This window comes from Anas platyrhynchos, chromosome 11 (assembly GCF_047663525.1).
Source record: "Anas platyrhynchos isolate ZD024472 breed Pekin duck chromosome 11, IASCAAS_PekinDuck_T2T, whole genome shotgun sequence".
NCBI classification, from domain to species: Eukaryota; Metazoa; Chordata; class Aves; order Anseriformes; family Anatidae; genus Anas; species Anas platyrhynchos.
In genome coordinates, this window is record NC_092597.1 from 8446681 (window position 1) to 8467068 (window position 20388).

General features: G+C 37.6%; 1 protein-coding gene across 4 annotated transcripts in view; it reads right to left on the minus strand.

The window, feature by feature from the left end:
- Positions 1 to 12054: 12054 nt before the first annotated feature.
- The window catches only part of LRRC49 (leucine rich repeat containing 49), a 46493-nt gene continuing 38159 nt past the window's right edge, over positions 12055 to 20388 (minus strand). For 3 of the 4 annotated variants that reach the window (XM_027467122.3, XM_027467119.3, XM_027467121.3), the window contains exons 15-17: positions 18741 to 18850; positions 17554 to 17707; positions 12055 to 13218 (exon numbers count right to left, since the gene is read on the minus strand). In XM_027467122.3, the coding sequence (XP_027322923.1) occupies positions 13012 to 13218; positions 17554 to 17707; positions 18741 to 18850 (471 nt within the window). In that variant the 3' untranslated portion in view covers positions 12055 to 13011. Of the gene's footprint in view, positions 13247 to 17553; positions 17708 to 18740; positions 18851 to 20388 lie in introns of all 4 variants that reach the window. The other variant, XM_027467120.3, reaches the window with a different exon arrangement.

Genomic DNA, 20388 nt, shown 5'->3' on the forward strand with positions numbered 1-20388 from the left:
ACAATTCACGTAGCTTGAATTTCTCTCGAGCTTATCTGCTCTAACACAGAATAGTTCTGTGAAAAAGTTATTCAAGAAACATATTAACCTTTTGATGGCATTGAGCAAATAACTGCTCCCTCTAGAAAAAATAAAAAAAGATGAGTAGCACCACAGAAATGTACGAACATTTGCACTACTACTGCCTTTCATAAGACTTGCTCTTGGGAATGTTTCCGGCAGAGTAGGAAGACAGAGACATCATACAAAAAAGATTATCAACACTGCTCAGAAAGTATCTGTAAAGGGTTCTCTTAGGTTTGAAGCTCAGGCCTACCTTTTCTGCACTGAGACAGGAATTTGTATGATTCAGTAACTCTTTACAATTTCATAAAGTGATTACTAATAGTTCCTAGAGTGAATAAAGTAGTAGAAAATACTCACAAGAGACCTAAATCACTAACCCGACACACGGCAGAGGCATCCTGTTTTAATACAGTCTGCAAAAAGCCGCCTTCTGGAATGAATTGGGAGAGCAACCAAAGAGAACAGTTAAAGAATGTTATGAGAAAAAGATGAACATTCATTGAGGTTGGGGTGCACATATTTCCCACTAAAAATTACTGAGACCTGCCAAGCTGTACAGGTCTGAAATCAAACTTGCAGTCCTTGCTCACAACTCACTCTTTCTTGTGTCTAGCCCCCTATTTCACTCAACTGCAGTGCCACAGGCATTCCCCAGGTTCACAGTCCAATGTACCAGAAGCAGCTGATTTGCCTAATTTCCCACATCCAAGGAGCCCTTCTAAAAAGCTTATTTCTCAACTTCAGATTATTGTCATGGTCCTTCCCAGTTTCATAGCTTGCACTCCTCCACTTTTGCCACTCTTCCAATCTTCTTCCCCTTCCCAAAACAATATCAAAGAGGTGAAACCAGGTAGACCTAAATTACAGATTTTGAGCTGGTTAGCTCCTGATCTCCATTCCAGGAAAAAAAAAAAAAAATCTCTAGTTCCTTCATCTGCATGTGATCAAAGGTGAGCGTAACCTTCCAGATGCACTGCAAGCATCCAAGGCCTTTCCAAGTACCTCTTGGGAACAATGATAATATTTGCTACTAATGCAGGTACTTTGATCTGGAAGTAGATGCAAATTCTCCATGAATCCCAGTAATTTAAGGTGTATTTCACTTCTGTTTGCTTTGTCCTGGTCAAGTAAAAGAGAGTGAACACATATAAACAGCATACAGCTACAGCCCCACATCCAGCCTTTGATTTGTGACAACATTATAGTACAGGAATCAACAGTTCAACTGTTCTAAAATAAGACTTCAGTTAAGCCAAGTAAAACCACTAAAAATTTCCAAAAAGCAGCTTGAATTTTCTGAAAACTATTTGTGAAATTTCTGCCACCCAATTCACAGCTTAAGGTTACATGCAGTTAACTTCAACACACTTAGTTCAAAGCTTCCCTCCTTCAAAAAAAACAAACAAACAAAACCAAGCCAAACCAAAACAAAAAATCTTATTGGCCCACGGTAAACAAACTACGCACAAGAGATGTATCTGCTCAGTTCTGCTGTGTACAATTAAATGGTATTCTTGGCTTGTAGTAGATCACCCTCGTAAGACACAGTTTGATGTAGCCAAATTATGATCCCAATATTCCTGGCAGATTCCTGCCAGACAGATGTCATACCTTCAAGCTCTAATGTGAAGAGAGATTTCACACAATGCTAGAATGAAGGAAAGCCAAAAAGCATCTGAGATTATGATAGTTTAGCCTAAAACTAAAAAAATAAAATAAAATAATAATAAAAAAAGATAAACAGTTATACTCACTGAGTTAATCTCCAGAATCATCTGTAAGTCCTTATGAAAAAAGTACACCTTACAGAAGACCTAGCCTTGAGCATATAACAAAACTGTCTTTTGAATGGTAAAGGAAATAATTCCTTTAGAGCTTTGTCCTAAATAGGTGAAAATTCTTGGATGAAATTTTGAAATAATTTTTAATTGAGCTGGTAAAGGCAACATTCCAAGAACATAAAGTTTTCCAAGATTTTTAGCTACATTGTAAACTGCCATAAAAAATAAAATACTGCACGACCAAAAGCCAAGCACTTGGCAATCCTGTTCTAGATTTCCAAATGCTTCTGATTAGGAATCACTGAACTGATTGCATTTTGGAAAAAAAAAAAAAGTGGGCTAAAAATGAAAATCCCAAATGTGTATGAAAGAACACACAGCCAAGGACTCCTCTACATCAGCAAACATTTCAAATAAATGTTAAATATTCAGCACATAAGCACACAAATACCTACTTACAGTGCATTTTATTTATTGTAAATTCCTCTCATTCTATAGACACAGTGAGCAATAAGGAAAGAGGCATGAATCCTCCCTAGAACATAAAACAGACTAGTTTAAAAATGAATGTACAAAATCCAGGCAATCCTTGACCTGTGACTGTTACAGGTGAAAGTGCTAGTTAATTAAGTTTTCATTTGTGGCTGCCAAGTACACCTCCCTTTGCAAGGGGACAGTGCCAGGAGGAAAAGAAAAAAGAAAAAAACAATCCAATTGAACCTACATGTGCTAGAACTATTTCACTTCACATTGTTAGGTGTCTCTGCCCCAAGGCTTTATTCTTCTTGGCCACTAGAGTCCCTCTGTATGATAGGGAAAAGGAAAAAAGTTGCCTGTGCCTGCCTTCTGTTGGACAAAGCACTGAAGTTACAAGTAGTGCTGACAATATTTCCCTTAAATAACAGAATACACTGGAGCTTGAAAATAAAGCATAGGGAATGTGAAAGCCCCCAAAGGGGAGTATAGCAAGTGAAATAAATAATCTGGCTTCCCATAACAATTCTCACACCTCTAGAAATACATAAGGCTGCCTTGCTCTCCATAGCTGCCCAACACTTAACATACACTGCAGATGAGATGCACAACACCTGGCTGCCTTAACACCTTTGTTAGCTCATTACTAGATATCTAATACAAGCATTTTTATTGTGCTTTGCTGTTGCTAAGATTTAGGCCATCAGGGATGACCCTCTCCAAAGCACTGCTTTTTATCCTATGACCTTATTTAAATATCATTTTGGATAAGTTTGATGAACACCTTTTGTGATTCCAGGTATGAATTCTGATTCCAGGTATCTCAGGAATAAAAAATGAGAGCAAGTCAGTAGTGAGTCAGCACATATATCTGAATATTCCTTAATATGAGAAGCTTCACAACTGAAATTCATCTGTTATGCTGGAAGACCTCAAACACATTCATGGATCCCATACTGAGCTAGCATTATTGGAATATCACTTTGTTCCTGCAGCACAGCAAAGCTTGTCAAAGTGAGGCATTAGTGGAAGATGGGAAAATAAATGATTAATTATAGATAGACAACATATGTTGATCAAATCCAGAAACTGCCCTGAGCACACCTACATCAATTCAATTATTTCTCTGGTACAGCTACTCAGGCCTCTAATCCATGAGAGTAAGCCTACAGCTGGCATCATCAAGCAAAGGAAAAATTCAGTACCCACAAAGAAAAAGCAAATCATCAATACAACTTTCTCAGAAAACCTTTTGTTGTGGTTCCTTTTTTCATTTCTTCTCCACCCAGCAATGACATCAAGACTCATGCAAGTTAAAAATTTGGAACAACAAAGATGAAGTCTCCTAAGCATCTCTGAAGTCATTTTTAACCAATGTAACCCCTCTGTCTACAGATGCAGACCACTTAATTTTTCTTTCATTTCAAACTTAAAATAGTGCGAATAGCACTCCGGAGAATATACAAAAAAAATCTTTTCAATAATTTGGAAAATACCGGTACTGGTATTATCTGCAAATGACTTACTTCCCTTGTAGTTGCCCAGCAACAATTATGTATGAGAGAGCAGCTGCCTTGCAACCTATCAGCTCACCACCAGAGAAATGGGGCAACTTCAGAAAGAAATTTATGGCAAAACAGCAAATACAACACAGGCGTTCCTACCTTGTCACCCAGCACTTTTAATATACTTTGGAACACACTTTTTTATTCACATCTGTATATTCTTGTAGTGACCCAAGTGAAGAAACAGTTAGCTACTACCTATACGTACCCTAATTCACATTCTCTTTCTTGATCCACCAGGAAAGCGACCATGCCATTGTGCTTTCTTTGGCAATATAGGTATTCCGAAATCACAAAGGACAGAACCTGTGTGCCAGACCTTGGGGCCATTTCCAAGTGACAAAAGTACCTACTGGTCTACATTTCACTGAAGTCTAGCATGATTCGAGATATACACCTCAAGTTAAAAATCCGGAATACTGAAATTTTAACCAAAATCAAAGTCAGCAGATGCTTGTTAATTATGAGGTGAGCTATTACCACCATGTAAGAAAACATTGGTTTTATTTGTACGAAAGGGATGCATACAACAGCTGGTAGTGACACAACACTTCTTCAGGCATTGACATCTGGATAAACACCTGAATTATCTTTGTAGAAGAGGCAAAAAAATAACAAAGTGCTTTACAGAGAAGGACACCTAAAACAAATCAAATGTTTCACACTGTAGAATTGTCTGTTTTCTTTTATCTACTGCAGAATCTGTCTGACTAACTGAGGCATGGATGTTATCATCATAGATATAAAATATTAGGTTAGAATAACTCACACCTTGCATACAAGGCCATGAGAGAAAATCCAGTCTCTTAAATCAGTGGGAATGTTGCAACAACTTCAACAGAATCATGATTTCCTCTCACACAAGTTAACCAGTTTAGATACTGCTGTTTTGATTATGGACCCTAAATAAGAATATAAGTCAATTCAAATACCTTTTAGGATCTCCAGGAGCCTCCCAGCTTGCATTTAAATCTTGCATCTGAAAAAGACGTATGAAAATGTCATATGAAAACATTCAGTGTATGAAAACATTGAAATAATACAAAATAATTAAAAATTCAAAAACAACTCCATGGATCATGGAAACTGCTAGTTCTCTATAAATTCAATCTACAAATATAATGAATAGAGTTTGGATTCTATTCACAGCATCTTTAATACGAAGTGTAGTTCACAGCTGCAGTGGAGGACAGAAAGGTGGAGACCTACATCACTCACTTTTCAATTAGGAAAAAAAACACACATCTTCGTTAACCAATCAATTTCCATTTTTATTTCCACCCTTATTTCGCCTGCTTGTGACTTCAGGTGTTTACTAATGCTTAGGAATATTCTAGTACTCAAAAAAGTACTCCACTTTGCATTTCATCATCAAGGATTGATTAGCATATTGCAGAGACATTCATTTTAAGCAGGAGATTCAATTGCTCACGTTAAGAGCATATCATAATTTACAGTAATAAATGAAAACAATTTATCAGTAAGAATGCCTTTGACTTCAAATGCTTGGAACAATTCAAGTGTAACTCTGGTTACATCACAATTTGTCTCGGACAATACACTCATTACAATTAAACCCACGAGTATAGGTTTCAAAATAAGATTAAAAAAGGATCCAATTCAAAGTAATAAACTTAAGCTTAATTAATATAGTATTTAACCTTATGCCTCTTGTTTCAGGCCAAAAATGAAAGGTGTTTCTAGCTATCATGAGTCCTAGTCTAGGATAATCCTAATGAAAAACGTTAATATTCACATACACGATTAAGAACTAAGCATGTTCTTAAGTGCTTAGCTGTATAATGGCAATATGCAATAGATGGAGTTCAACATCAATAATTGTATTTTGACAATTCACGTAGGCAAATGGCTATAAATTTCCAGATTTATGCACAATAGTAAATACTGAGTATCTTGTTTTAAAAAGCAAGAGGGAATAAAAATAAGCATTTTGCTTTGCTGATTACTTCTTAATCTAGACACATATCCTCAGGATAATGAAGGACTCAACTGTAATTAGCATTTTTATAACCGTGGAATGCACAGTATACATTTCTGCTCATGTAGTCATCAGTTAGATAATTACTCATGACAAAAAAAAAAAAAAAAAAAAAAAAAAGAAATTAAACCTCTGAAGACATGTTGAAAAAAATGAAATATAGCCTTTTAGTTGTTCAGCGCTGTCTTGGTTTTGACTGGAATAGAGTTAATGTTCTCTGTGGAGGCTCATATAATGGTGTTTTGGATTTTTGATGAAAACAGTGGTGACAACACACCAACGTTTCAGTTGTTGCTGAGCAGCGAGCCAAGGCCTTTCCTGCTCCTGGTGCTGCCCTGCCAGCGAGGGCCCTTGGGGGTGCCCCAACAGCCAGGAGGGGACAGACCCAGGACAAACCCAAAGGGATGGCCCACAGCACACAGCATCCTGCTCTGCAATACAACAGAGATGGGAAAGAAGGGGGGACATTCGGAGGGATGGTGTCTGTCTTCCCAAACACGTGTAACTATTACACCTGGTGGACCCTGCTTTCCTGGAAATGGTTAAACACCTGCCTGCTGTTGGCATGTAGTGAATGAATTCTGATTTTGTTTTGCTTGCACACACAGCTTTTGCTTTACCTAGTAAACTGTCTCCACCTCAACCCACAAATTTTCTCACTTTTACTTGTCTGATTCTCTCCCCCATGGCACATGGGGAGAGTGAGTGAGCAGCTATGTGGGGCTGAGCTGCCTGCTAGGGTTACACCACAACAATTGCACTGTCAAAAAAATATTAGGTTTGGTCATTTGGTTGTTTTAAACCAAGAGACTGACACAGCATCACATAGAGGCTTTCACGTTCACATCTTCAAGGGAATGGTTATGTCTGTTGCTATGTCTTTATATATTCCAACTGCTATGTGTTCATGCAGTCTCCAGCATACAAAAATCATTTTAACAAGTATTCTCTACACTACATGTATTTGGTCTTTAATCTGACTGCATTTATCACAACCTTCCTTTCCCTTCAATATTTCCTCAGATGTTCTCTTCTCTAAACTGAGAAGTCAGCCCACACTCTCTTAGATTATAAAACTTAATGTTTACATTTTATTACAGTTAACATCTTCAGAATTTAAGTAACGTTTCACTACACTTGCACAAATGCTTCACAGTCAAATGACACTGACACCTTTAACACTTTATTCAGGATATGACAGTTGGAGGAAAACTAATATTGCATTTTCAGCACTGATTTAGGAAGTGGAAGAAAGCTATTCTCTATGCTCTCTGTTTCTTTCATAACTTTTCAGTGTTATTTCTTTACTTCATTTGAAAAAATAGGTCACTGGAACCTAATGCAAACAGCCTGCAAACGTGCTACACACCCATATACAACACAAACTGCATGCACTGTCTCCCAATTTAATTTCTAAGTGTACCGTACTAGCTAATCAATTTTTTATTACTGGAAAGTAATGGCTTCCCTACATACAGCTATGATTTCCTTCACTAAGTGTAAATTATTTCAATACCACCGCTCCTCGCAAAACTGCGTAAGGTGTCTAGACGATGTGTGCTAGTAATGCAAATGTCAAATTCACAGTCCCCATTTCTCCACCACTGTAGTTTGAATTAACTTTACAATCTCTTGTCTAATGGTATCCTATAAACAGATGGAAACCATATGTGATTCCAGGCTATCTTCTCCCACACTTAAGCATTAAATGTTCAATACTACATATAAATGCATCAAGTTTTTGTTACCTTGATTCCTAAGTTATCATTCTCACTCCTTTGAAAAGGTTAGTGCTGTTTGTGTTATCCATGTCTAGTATTCCAGAAAGAATAAACTTGTCTGTGTTCTGGTTCATGTAAAATTCTAGACCTGTTAGGTATAAAATGAAGTACTGCTAACAGCAGCATTTCAACTTTTGATTGTCTAATGTGGGCATCCCAAAGTGAAAGGAACAGCTTGTTTTAAACCAGAAGTGACACATTTATGGATGTAGCATTATACTAGATAATAAAACTTCCAATCATACATTATAATCATGTATTAGACAGACTGACACACATGCATGATATAGTGAGAATAAAGATCACATACAAGATTTTCCCTTAGTATGGAGGCATCTGCTTCATGAGGGAGACGGCAACTAGAGGTGGGATTAAGCATTGCAATCCTGTTAACCAACAGTTTATAGCACCAAGAAACATCATCTTGCTAGCTTTGTCACAATATTTTATACTGTTAAAACAACGAGCAATCATGAAGCCATTGGTTTATATCTTCCAAAAAGTTGGAAAAAAAAATTTATGTGTAAAGTCTTCCTAAAAGTCTGGAATATAGGGGCTGCTTTGTACAAACACATTTAATAGGGATATGGATATTTCTAACACTGGATTTGGTATAAACATTCTAACCTGCAATTTTCTGCTTTCCTATGCTCCGTGTACTTTTGTCAATCAAGTATGCTTCCACTTGCAATATAGCCATCCATCTATAACTGAAAAAAAAGTACAATACATACACAAGTATACATGTACAAAAAGTACAATACATACACAAGTATGGCACATGAAGTTCAGTACACAGCTTGTAGACAAAGGCTGTTTTCAGCACAGTAAGAGAGAAGAGTTTCTCCAGATAAGCTTATCTTTTTTTCCCCCCAATAGTAGAAGCCTAGCAAAGCTGGCCAACAACACTGAATCCTCAGATTGTATAAACAGCCCTATAGATTTCATTTTAGCTCAGGAACAAGAAAATTCAGCCCTGAAGTGATGTCTTTAGTTATATGTAAGCAAATACTAACTAGCCTTTTGTAAGAATGCCTCAGGTGTGTGTAACCTACACTCTCCATGTTCTAGTGTACAAAACCAGCTTATATTCACTTCTGAATAAAAACAATTTTATCACACCATAGAGCAAAGTGATAGCTATTCTCCTCTTTTCCCACTCCTTGTGTGGAACAAAGCACCAAGTCTTACAAATCTCCAGAAGACTGATGGCACCACTTTGAACTAAAGAGGAAATTTCACTGAAATTGAACTTCAAGTTTGTGTGATTTGGGAACAGAAATATTCATGTAGCCTGTAGAACCTCAACAAGTTGAAGTCACTGTGATTTTGAATATGACTGCCAACCTTTCAATCTACATTACATCTTTGTGCATGTTGTTTAATATAAAATAGCAAGCATTTGCTTCAGCTTCTTTAAATAAACTAGATAAACAAAAGCAGTTAATTGTGTTGTTACTATGATAAATAACAGCAACAGAAAGCATCAATGTTAGTCATTTTTACAGCTGACAGCTCTGATAAGAAAAAAATCGTCCTAAATTTGCAGACTGTAAGCATAAAATTGCGGACTCACTAATGCTTGCACAACTGCCTAACTTAATTTGCAGATGATCAGTGTTTAAACAGGTTAACCTTATTATCACTGATATTATTAGAGTTTACATGATAAAAGTATGGCTCTTTGTAGCAGTGGAACAAGATGCTTGACATTTTTTCAATCACAGATCTACCCAGACCAGAAAAAAAAGTTTTCAGTTATTTTAGGATTCATGTTTAACACTTGGCCCTAGCCAGTAAAGCAGTTCTACTTTACTGGGATCTGAGAAAATCTCTTCTCAGCACCTTTTCTTCCACAAAACTGATAGGATCAGCTTTTGTTTTGCACCAAGTGAATGACATCTGCCTTTGTTCCACTGTGGCGGCTTATCTGCAGCTACGTTACTTTTTCAGGCCCTATACCAAAAAAAAAGTGTATGAAATATAGCTCTTCATCACTCTACTTACTAAAGGCCAAATTTCAGCTGCAGAATAAAAAATGACTCAGGATGACATAATGGGGCCTTCACGCATGACACAGCTAAACCAAAACGGAGAAAAAGAAAGATACATCATTATCTGCCCTTGGTTGAAAGCAGACGAAATTTGTCTTAGAAAACAAAGAAAGTTTATAAATAATCCAAAACATAATGGAAAAGTTTTCAAAAAGATTTATAAGTCAGAATTGTATCTTTTCAACCCGTAAGATGATTTCTAATTAACATGAATAGTTTTTACAATTATTCCTCCTGGCTTGCATGCAGTCAGGTCACGTGAGGGGATCACAAGGATCCATTTTCAATGGGATATCCATGAAACATTGAAGACATCCACATTTGGATTTATGCAGCATTTAGAGGCTTTGGAAGCAAGAAAACAGCTGTTCTCATGCTGGAAATTTTTATTAAAAGGTCACCAGCTTTTAAGTCAACGGCTATTTTAACTCCTCAGTTTGTACCTGTTACCATGGCAAGTTTATATATGCGGTATTTAAGTTTCAGATTCTGTAGAAATCTGCTGATCACACCATCTTTGTAGGTATTCTGAAATTCTCTAATAAGCAACTACAGTTATCACACAAATCTGTATGAATAAGTTTGATACACAAACTACATATAGCATGCTACAAGTTTTAAAATCACCTGCTGTTTAGAATTCTATGTACTCTTAGGTCTAATACCACTTCAGCCCCTCATTCACTTCTTTCCTTAAGAAATTTAGAAAAATTGTGAAGATTTTTGTCCCTACTGGTTCTACGCAACAGAAAGTATGCAGCCCAATATTATTTTCTTCATTTATAATAGCTGCCAACCTACCCTCCCTCCATTGATTTAAACAATCCTGTCACAAAAAAAAAAAGCTGCTAGTAGAGAAAAAAGTCCCAACTGGCAGCATTCACACTCTACTGTGAACACCGAGTGCTCTAAGGAGATGTTCATACAATTCACAGTCGATACCCTCTTACTTATTTCACTCAGTTGTTTTCATGATCCTACCTTAAAGCCTCCAATCAGGATTATACTTCTAAAGGCTTAGTATCAAGTCTGGCTTTACTCCGGATTTTCCCATGGACAACTTCCTGTTCTTCTAGACCTATCCACCCTTCTTAAAACATTTTTCCAGCATTTTATTGCTGCTGAATGTGATTCAAAAGGGGCCCATCTGCTCTGGCTACATCAGGAGAGTTTTGCACTTTCACACAGCTGCTGAGGTTTTTGTCCCCATGTAGAAGCTGGAATTGCTCTACCCACCCCCTTGCACAGAAATGATGTAAAGGAACTGATGGATCCAAAAAACTATTGCAAGATCATCTGTATACTGACTGTATTACTATACTGCAAACTCTCTCACATATGCATCATTTTTTTGTGGAAACTTAATGTGCTCCCTTAATAAAATGCAGCATAAAACTTGACAGAGCTATTTTCCAATGGAAAAAAATAAAGCAATCCTATCAAATACATTCATCTTATTAGAAATTCCATTAAACTGCTCAAAAAGCCTGGAGGGGTGATTGTTTCTATTAAATTCTATCGGCTGCTGGACCAGTTTCTTTAGGACTTTCAACATTTCATTAAATTTAAGTGATTTAACCTCCATTCAATTCTGTAAATACTGAAAAACAGTTATCTGCAAGTATGCTTTTGAAGATTACATTTACCATAAGCCAAACCAAGAGTATTTGAAAGTTACGTTTAACAGTATGCATGCCATTGTTAACCTGTAACATGCTCTGCAAATGGATTCCTTCTGACAAATTAGATACAGCAGCTTGACCCAAATGCAAATTGAACATATTCCAAGATAGCTGTGACCTGACTCCTGCTATTGACTCTAGGCTCCTTTCAGGACATAGAAGCCTATAGAACTGAATTTACTCCTCTGCTTTGCCAGGCAGTCTTATCCACATGGAGTGGAAAAATAACATTCATTTTGAGCCATATAAATCCTTACAACATGTTTGCTTTGGTTTATGAACACTTATTTTCTATAAATGAGCTTCAGTCAATTTAGAACAATTTGAATCGAGTAAAAGAATAACGAAGGTTTTGGATTCTTTTACTTAAGAAACAATGAAACTCAAAGCTTCCATTTAAATGGAACGACTTTCTACCCACATTTAAACACTAGCTACGGGAATTGGCTGGACTTGCCAATAGTTTCTAAATTCAATTTCTGGGCAGAAGCTAGTAAGGTGTTTCTAGTATACTTCACTGGACTACAGAATGTTTCTATCCATTTACTGTTGATTTTGAGGGCAGGCTGAGTCTCATCTCTTCAAGCAGCATTAAGGAGAAGACTTTTCTTTGCATATAGTACTTCTTTAAAGTATCTGTGAAGGGCAAAAGTGAAGAATTTGTTTTTATTGATAACAGTCTAATTCTCACACAGCCACAGAAACAAAACAGGTGCCAGTGATTACAAATAACATTCATCAGTTTCCTTACCAAATTGAATGCATACATTTTAGCTCATTTGACCTTAATTCAAACCCACCTACCCCATTAAGCACTTAATATTCAATAAACAAGTACTATTAATAAATTATAAAAGAATAAAAATAAAGCTTAAATAGGTATACCCTAAAATCATTTTTTTTGTATAACAATTCACGCAAACTAACGGCAATAAAAATAATGAAAAAAAAACTTAAATCAAGTTTGGGCAATTTGTTCAATTGAGAAATAGGTTCGTTAAATGTTGATATACTGAGAACTGTCATGGAATCGATCTGAAATTGTGTTCCATCATCTGACAAATTAAATCATATAAAATATTCATCAAGCTCAGGGTATAAAAACAACAATTTATTACTTTTTGATCATAAAAAATCTGCTACTATTCGTGTTTTGTTTTGTGTTTTTTTTTTTTTAAACAGCAGGAAATAGTCAAAAAGTTGACAATCAGGAAGTGTTCAATAAAAAAAGGCAAACAGATTGTAAATTTATTCCTTATCATCAATGGTATAGCACTACAGAAGCAAGGGTAGCAGGAAAAAAAAAAAACAAAAAAAAAAACACAAACTTAGTGACACATGGCATAATCACCAAGTTATTTCTATTCAGTCTCTTCATTGTAGCCAGGAAATCACTGTTAAAGTTTTATGCAGGTCAACTTTTAACTGAACACTATCAAGAAAGCTAAGATGACAGAGTTAATTAAGATTTAAAGATAACACTTTTGGGGGCTAAAAAAAATAAATTATTCCGTACAGACAGTAATTTTATATTCTATCATTTTAAATTAGTGAAACATCATACAATAAATACTGAAACCAAAAGCCTGCACAACAACAGGCCTTGACTCTATTGTTTCTGATCAGCAATCCTCTGTAAGCAGAGTTTCATGTAGGAATTTTTATTGCGTATTTCTATCACTGCATCTCTGACAAGTTCAATGAACATTTGAGGCCAGAGCTTCTGCAAGGACTCGTTTTTCATGTGGATGTCTGCAGCTTCTTTCACTAAGTTCTCCACGTATGTTTGGCAAAATGTTTTTCTTTCCTTGATTTCCTGCATGGGAGAAACCATTTATTACAAGCTGTATAAGAGAAAGGAAGAAAAGGTTAAACAAGATCAAACTCAAAAAACATCCACAGAAGCTTAATGAATTAAAAAAAAAAAAATAAACAAAACAAAAAAGTTGTGGGGGACTTCAACTTCCCAGACATATCCTGGAAGCACAACACAGCCCAGAGGAAGCAGTCTAGGAGGTTTCTGGAGAAAGTGGAAGATAGCTTCCTGACGCAGCTGGTTAGTGAACCTACCAGGGGTGGTGCCCTGCTAGACCTTCTCTTCACAAACAGAGAAGGACTGGTGGAGGATGTGATTGTCGGGAACAGTCTTGGGCAGAGTGACCACGAAATGGTGGAGTTCTCTATTCTTGGCGGGGCCAGGAAGGGAACCAGTAAAACCACTGTATTGGACTTTCGGAGGGCTGACTTTAGGCTGCTCAGGACACTGGTTGGTGGAGTCCCATGGGAGGCGGTTCTGAAGGGCAGAGGGGTTCAGGAAGGCTGGGTGCTATTCAAGAGGCAAATCCTAATGGCACAGGAGCGGTCTATCCCCATGTGCCCAAAGATGAGCCAGCGGGGAAGACGACCAGCCTGGCTCAACAGAGAATTGTGGCTTGAGCTTAGGAGGAAAAAGAGGGTTTATAATCTTTGGAAAATTGGGCAGGCCACTAGGGAGGACTACAAGGATGTAGCGAGGCTGTGCAGGGACAAAATTAGGAAGGCCAAAGCTCATCTGGAGCTCAAGCTGGCTACTGCCGTTAAAGATAACAAAAAACGCTTTTATAAATACATCAACACAAAAAGGAGGAGTAGGGAGAATCTCCATCCTTTACTGGATGCGGGGGGAAACTTAGTTACAAGAGATGAGGAAAAGGCGGAGGTGCTCAATGCCTTCTTTGCCTCAGTCTTTAGTGGTAAAACCGGTTGCTCTCTGGATACCCAGTACCCAGAACTGGTGGAAGGGGACGGGGAGCAGGATGTGGCCCTCACCATCCACGAAGAACTGGTTGGTGACCTGCTACGGCACTTGGATGTGCACAAGTCGATGGGGCCGGATGGGATCCACCCAAGAGTACTGAGAGAACTGGCAGAGGAGCTGGCCAAGCCCCTATCCATCATTTATCAGCAGTCCTGGCTATCGGGGGAGGTCCCAGCTGACTGGCGGCTAGCAAACGTGACGCCCATCTACAAGAAGGGCCGGAGGGCAGACCCGGGGAACTACAGGCCGGTCAGTTTGACCTCAGTACCAGGGAAGCTCATGGAGCAGATCCTCTTGGGAGTCATCATGCGGCACTTGAAGGGCAAGCAGGCGATCAGGCCCAGTCAGCATGGGTTTATGGAAGGCAGGTCCTGCTTGACGAACCTGATCTCCTTCTACGACAAAGTGACGCGCTGGGTGGACGAGGGAAAGGCTGTGGATGTGGTCTACCTTGACTTCAGCAAGGCTTTTGACACCGTTTCCCACAGCATTCTCCTCAAGAAACTGGCTGCTCTTGGCTTGGACTGGCGCACGCTTCGTTGGGTTAGAAACTGGCTGGATAGCCGGGCCCAGAGAGTTGTGGTAAATGGAGCCAAGTCCAGTTGGAGGCCAGTCACTAGTGGCGTCCCCCAGGGCTCGGTGCTGGGGCCGGTCCTCTTTAACATCTTCATCAATGATTTGGATGAGGGCATTGAGTGCACCCTCAGTAAGTTTGCAGATGACACCAAGCTAGGTGCGTGTGTCGATCTGCTCGAGGGTAGGAAGGCTCTGCAGGAGGATCTGGATAGGCTGCACCGATGGGCTGAGGTCAACTGTATGAAGTTTAACAAGGCCAAGTGCCGGGTCCTGCACCTGGGGCGCAATAACCCCAAGAAGAGCTATAGGCTGGGAGAGGAATGGCTGGAGAGCTGCCAGGCAGAGAAGGACCTGGGAGTGATGGTGGACAGTCGGCTGAATATGAGCCAGCAGTGTGCTCAGGTGGCCAAGAAGGCCAACGGCATCCTGGCTTGTATCAGAAACACTGTGACCAGCAGGGCTAGGGAGGTGATCGTCCCCCTGTACTCGGCTCTGGTGAGGCCGCACCTCGAGTACTGTGTTCAGTTCTGGGCCCCTCGCTACAAGAAGGACATCGAGGTGCTTGAGCGGGTCCAGAGAAGGGCGACGAAGCTGGTGAGGGGCCTGGAGAGCAAGTCCTATGAGGAGCGGCTGAAGGAGCTGGGCTTGTTCAGCCTAGAGAAAAGGAGGCTCAGGGGTGACCTTATCACTCTGTATAAGTATATTAAAGGAGGCTCTAGCGAGATGGGGGTTGGCCTGTTCTCCCATGTGCCTGGTGACAGGACGAGGGGGAATGGGCTAAAGTTGCGCCAGGGGAGTTTTAGGTTAGATGTTAGGAAGAATTTCTTTACTGAAAGGGTTGTTAGACATTGGAACAGGCTGCCCAGGGAGGTGGTTGAGTCACCATCCCTGGAAGTCTTCAAAAGACGTTTAGATGTAGAACTTAGGGATATGGTTTAGTGGGGACTGTTAGTGTTAGGTCAGAGGTTGGACTCGATGATCTTGAGGTCTCTTCCAACCTAGAGATTCTGTGATTCTGTGAAAAAAAAACCACAGTGGGAAGAGCAACAGTGTTCTCTGATTGTTTTATACTGCACAACCCAGGGTCTCCTTAAGCTTATGTGACAATCTTATTGTATTAATAATATTTATACTACTGTTGATTAATTAATTTATCCAAAAATCAACTTTTAAGTAGTTGTATAAGTACCTTTTAGCAGCATTACAATTTTATGCATTTTTGCCTTCTGGGACAGCAGTGAAAAGTTTACAGAAGTTTCTAAGCACCAGACTTCCTTTCCCTTCCCAACTTTTCTTGATTACATCACAATAGTTGGAAAGTATGTATTTATCCACCTGACCTAACCAGAACCAAGCATATTGTCACACAGAAAAGTAAGCCAGTATGTAGCATCCCTTTCATAGTTTCCCTGATGGGCTCTGGCAAGTGCATTATTCCTAAAATGTACTAAATATTAGGTACTGAAGTAACCCAAAGCTTTAAAAATAATTTCATAATAAAAATAAATGAAACACACTTCATGAAACTACTGGCTCTGCGTTTTATTCAATATGCATTAATCCAAGTTTCTGTAGTGTTTCTATAAAATGCCCTAAAATAAGCTTAAACAGTTATATTGCTGCTAAATATCGAGCTACTTTAATTTATGGGACTAGTAAAATGTTAGGTCATGCTTTGGGCCATCAGAATAGCGTGTTTTTTTGTTTGTTTGTTTGTTTTAAATGAGTGATAAAGCAAAAAAAAAATGCTTTCCAGCTGTTTTACCTGAAACAAAACAAAACAAACAAACAAAATATTTATCAATGAACGTAACCTGTCATATTTAGCAAGAAAATGATTCAACCACATTTACTATGTCAGTTTACTGCTAACTTAAGTTTGCTAAGTTTACTTATCTGGCAGTATTTATCAAATTAGTTTACTGCTAATTTACACACACACTGACACTCTTTTCAAAGTTATGTATCTGAGATAATAAAACTACAATGCAATAACTGAATTCAGTGTTTACTAAACTTGATTAAATATCTGGCACCAGAGGTTTTATATATTTAAATATAATAAAAGAGCAAATGATGGGACAAATACGAGAAGCAGGATGCACACAACTATAACTCATGATTGCTCAGAGAGGAGATAGTGGCTGAAAGAAGCATGATCTCCCTGGAAACAGTTTCCCTCTGACCAAGCAGAGGATGTAGATTAGGAACATTAAATTGAAACAAGAGTGACTGATGCATTTGTCTGAAACAAACCAGCTTGTACATTAATTAAAGTGAATACATTTTCTATACATTTCCCTCCCTGTAACTCATTTAAAAGCTAGGGAACTTCTTTATTGCTAGACGCTGTGCTCTTTCAAGTCTTGTCTGAAGGTATTTTTCACCAATTCATTTTGGGACATACTTTCCAACTTCCATAAAAAAATTCCTAACGTGCAATTCTTTGAAAAACAAATATGTGTCCACTTCTGATATTTCACTAAGGTATGCACATTTCATTACCAATGTAATGCTTTCAGGTGAGAATGTATTTTTATCAGATTGTGGTAATGCTCAGGAACCACTTCTTTAAAAACAAAAACTGACCATTTTATAGTTCTCTAGAAGAGATTAGTTAGATGAAATGTTTGATCATACATGTAAATATGGTAAGCAGTGTTATTTTAAAACCATCATTCTAAATAGCACAACTGAAATTTGATATACAAATTCCATGAGTAGTAGTCAAATACATACATAATAGAGGAAGAAATTATTTTATAATGACATACTTACCTCAAGCTTTTCCATATGAACATTCTTTGCTGTATAATTCAACATTGCTCGAGCTGTGCTTTCTCCTCCAGCTCTTCTGTTATCACTACTTTCCTCAATTCCAACTCCAGATTTCTTTCCCTTTCCTTCCAGCAGATCATGGAATTGCTTCATCCTGTAGAAAGAAAATAGAGATTTACAGTTTTAATCATTGGATTTATTATTGTTTTATGTGCAGATGTTTCTAGTGATTATGAGATTTTTTTTTCCCCTTCTTCTCCCTTTGATCCTATCATTTATGAGCTTTCAAGTTTATTGCGTCCTCAAGTTACTCAAAATATACAGATGACTCTAAAAAGTCCTCAGTTAATTCGCTTCCATACAACTGACATTTTGACATGTATCATATTTCACATCCTAAATAGGAATCCTTGCAGCTTAATTTTTAGTAAGTATCTATAGAAAACTAAAAAGTTTTTAAGCAACTTTTTTCTTCCAGCATCAACCCATAAATCTGTTAACTGTTATAGTCATCCACTTTGAAATAACCGCAAAAAAAAGCGTCTTCGTTGCGAAACCACATAAATCCTCACCAATATCAGCACAACTGGAGAATTAAACATGCAGTGAATTTGTGTGCATGTTCCTATCATCTTTCTTTGGAGACTTCATACAACCTCTTGAAACATCTGTCTTCATGGATCAGGAAGTGCAGTACTCAGGACACCTATCTTTCCTAAGTTATTTGTGGAATTTGTGTCTTTTTACCTACAAAGAATTTATCATGACAGTGTGGAAAAGAATTAAAACAATACATTCCAGACAAATTCCAGTTCAGTTCATTTTGCTTACGTACAGTTTCTCTGAAAGTCCAACTGGATAGTACTTAGAAAAAAATGAAGTTGTATCTGCTATAACAGCATATTACTGAAGTGACAAGGTTTTATTCAGAGAGAAATCGCATTTCAGTTTTAAGAAATCTATAGTTTAACAGAGCTCTTCAAGCTGAAGCAACAGAACAGAACTAGATTTTCTGGGAAAAAAAAAGGAACTCAATGTTCAGAAATTTTAAAAGAGAAATAAAACAAGCTAAACAAGAAAGCTTCATTCTCTCAGAAATACCTTTTGCCATTTCAGTCAGTGACTGTATTATTCAAAAAAAATAACAAATCCTCTATTCCTTCCTATATCTTAAGAACTAATTTTACCTAGATTCTCCAAATAATGAAAGCATACGATAATGCGGCAGCTCAGAAGATGCTACATATGCCAGAATGCCGAAGAGTCTTTCCGCCATTACAGTATCATTCTGAGTAACCTGTGAGGAAAAATAAAATTGAGAGAAAAAGAGAAGTTAGAGAATTGGCACATTCGTATTTCATACATGCATTCAGAATTAACTGCAATGTTATACAAGGCACCGCATGAAGATACATGCCAGGCATATCTTCAAAACTAGATTTGCTTCTACTAATACTTTAAATATACTGAAATTTATGGTCTTTGATTTTGGCAGCATCACAGAAAAGATTATTTTTAAAAAGTATGTATATATTTATATATATAAAAATAATAGCAAATAAAAGAGATAAATGGCAGTGTTTCTCAAGCCTACAAAGTTTACCTTACTCCACTGTACTTCTCTAAGTGTGATCCATATTGTTGTGTCAGAATTACGCCAAAGACGTCCCTTTAACATACTTTCAATGGCTGAAAGCTTTTCATGATGAATTTTACACATTTCTGTTTGGATAAAGCATGTTGAAGGTTTTGTTGTTTGGTTGATTTTTGTTACTGCTTTTTGTTTGCCTTACCTAGTAAATTCTAAAGACCATGGCCTGTGTTTCTTCTGTCCTGAGGGCCAAATTATAAACTAATTGAACTGCCAAAAGTTTGTTGGCAAAATTTCTAGATCCCTGGATTTCCATTGACTACTCAAGGAATCTTTATGATCACTTAAATCTGACATGGACAACATAGTCCAACAAAATTCATTCAATGATTTCTTCACTTCTGGATCAAATTTAATTTCTGCACATCTTAAGATATTTTTGGCAAGCAACCCATTTTCAAATAAGCTTCAATAATCACAATACTTACTAAGAATTTTCAAATATTTATGCAAATATTTGAACAAAAAAAAATGTGAATAAAATGAAATTGATTCAAATTAATGTAATGTTATCATATTCCTGTTTAAAATTTATAGATGATAAAACAAATCCTTGGCCTGACATATACTGCAACACCAAAAGGCAAGGAGAAATTCAGTACAGAAAACATAGTTCAGGAAATCAGACATTAATTCAATTTTGTTTTCACAGTGATTAGTTTTGCTCATTGTCACTTAAAATGAAATAAATCTTATTCAGTTGTCGAAGAGTAAAAGACCTTGCTAAACAGTCTACTAACAGTAGCAAGGTCTAAAACAGAGTGCAGAAGGCAGTGAGGGAATCAAAGGGCATTACAGACAGAAACATGTCTGCCAGAAAAATACGTGATTTTTATTTATTTAAGTTAGGAGAAGCACAAAGTCAAGGTCAACAGAAACACTAATACTAAATTCACTCTTGAGTTCATAGAAATTTATGTTCTCTATCTTACTGCAGTACATGCTTTGCTCCATTACTCACAAAAAGATTGTAACAGTAATACCACATCACTGTCAGCCCATTACATGTGCCTCTTTCCAAGTTCAATATGGTAGGAAAACAGGCATCAACTCAATCACTGTAATGCATCTGTTAACACTGCATGCCGTAGCACTTGGTGTAGAGAATTTTGTGAAGATTAGTAACTTCAAACCTTGACAGCTTTTTTTTTTGATTACTCCAAGAGTACTACCACTAGGAAAAC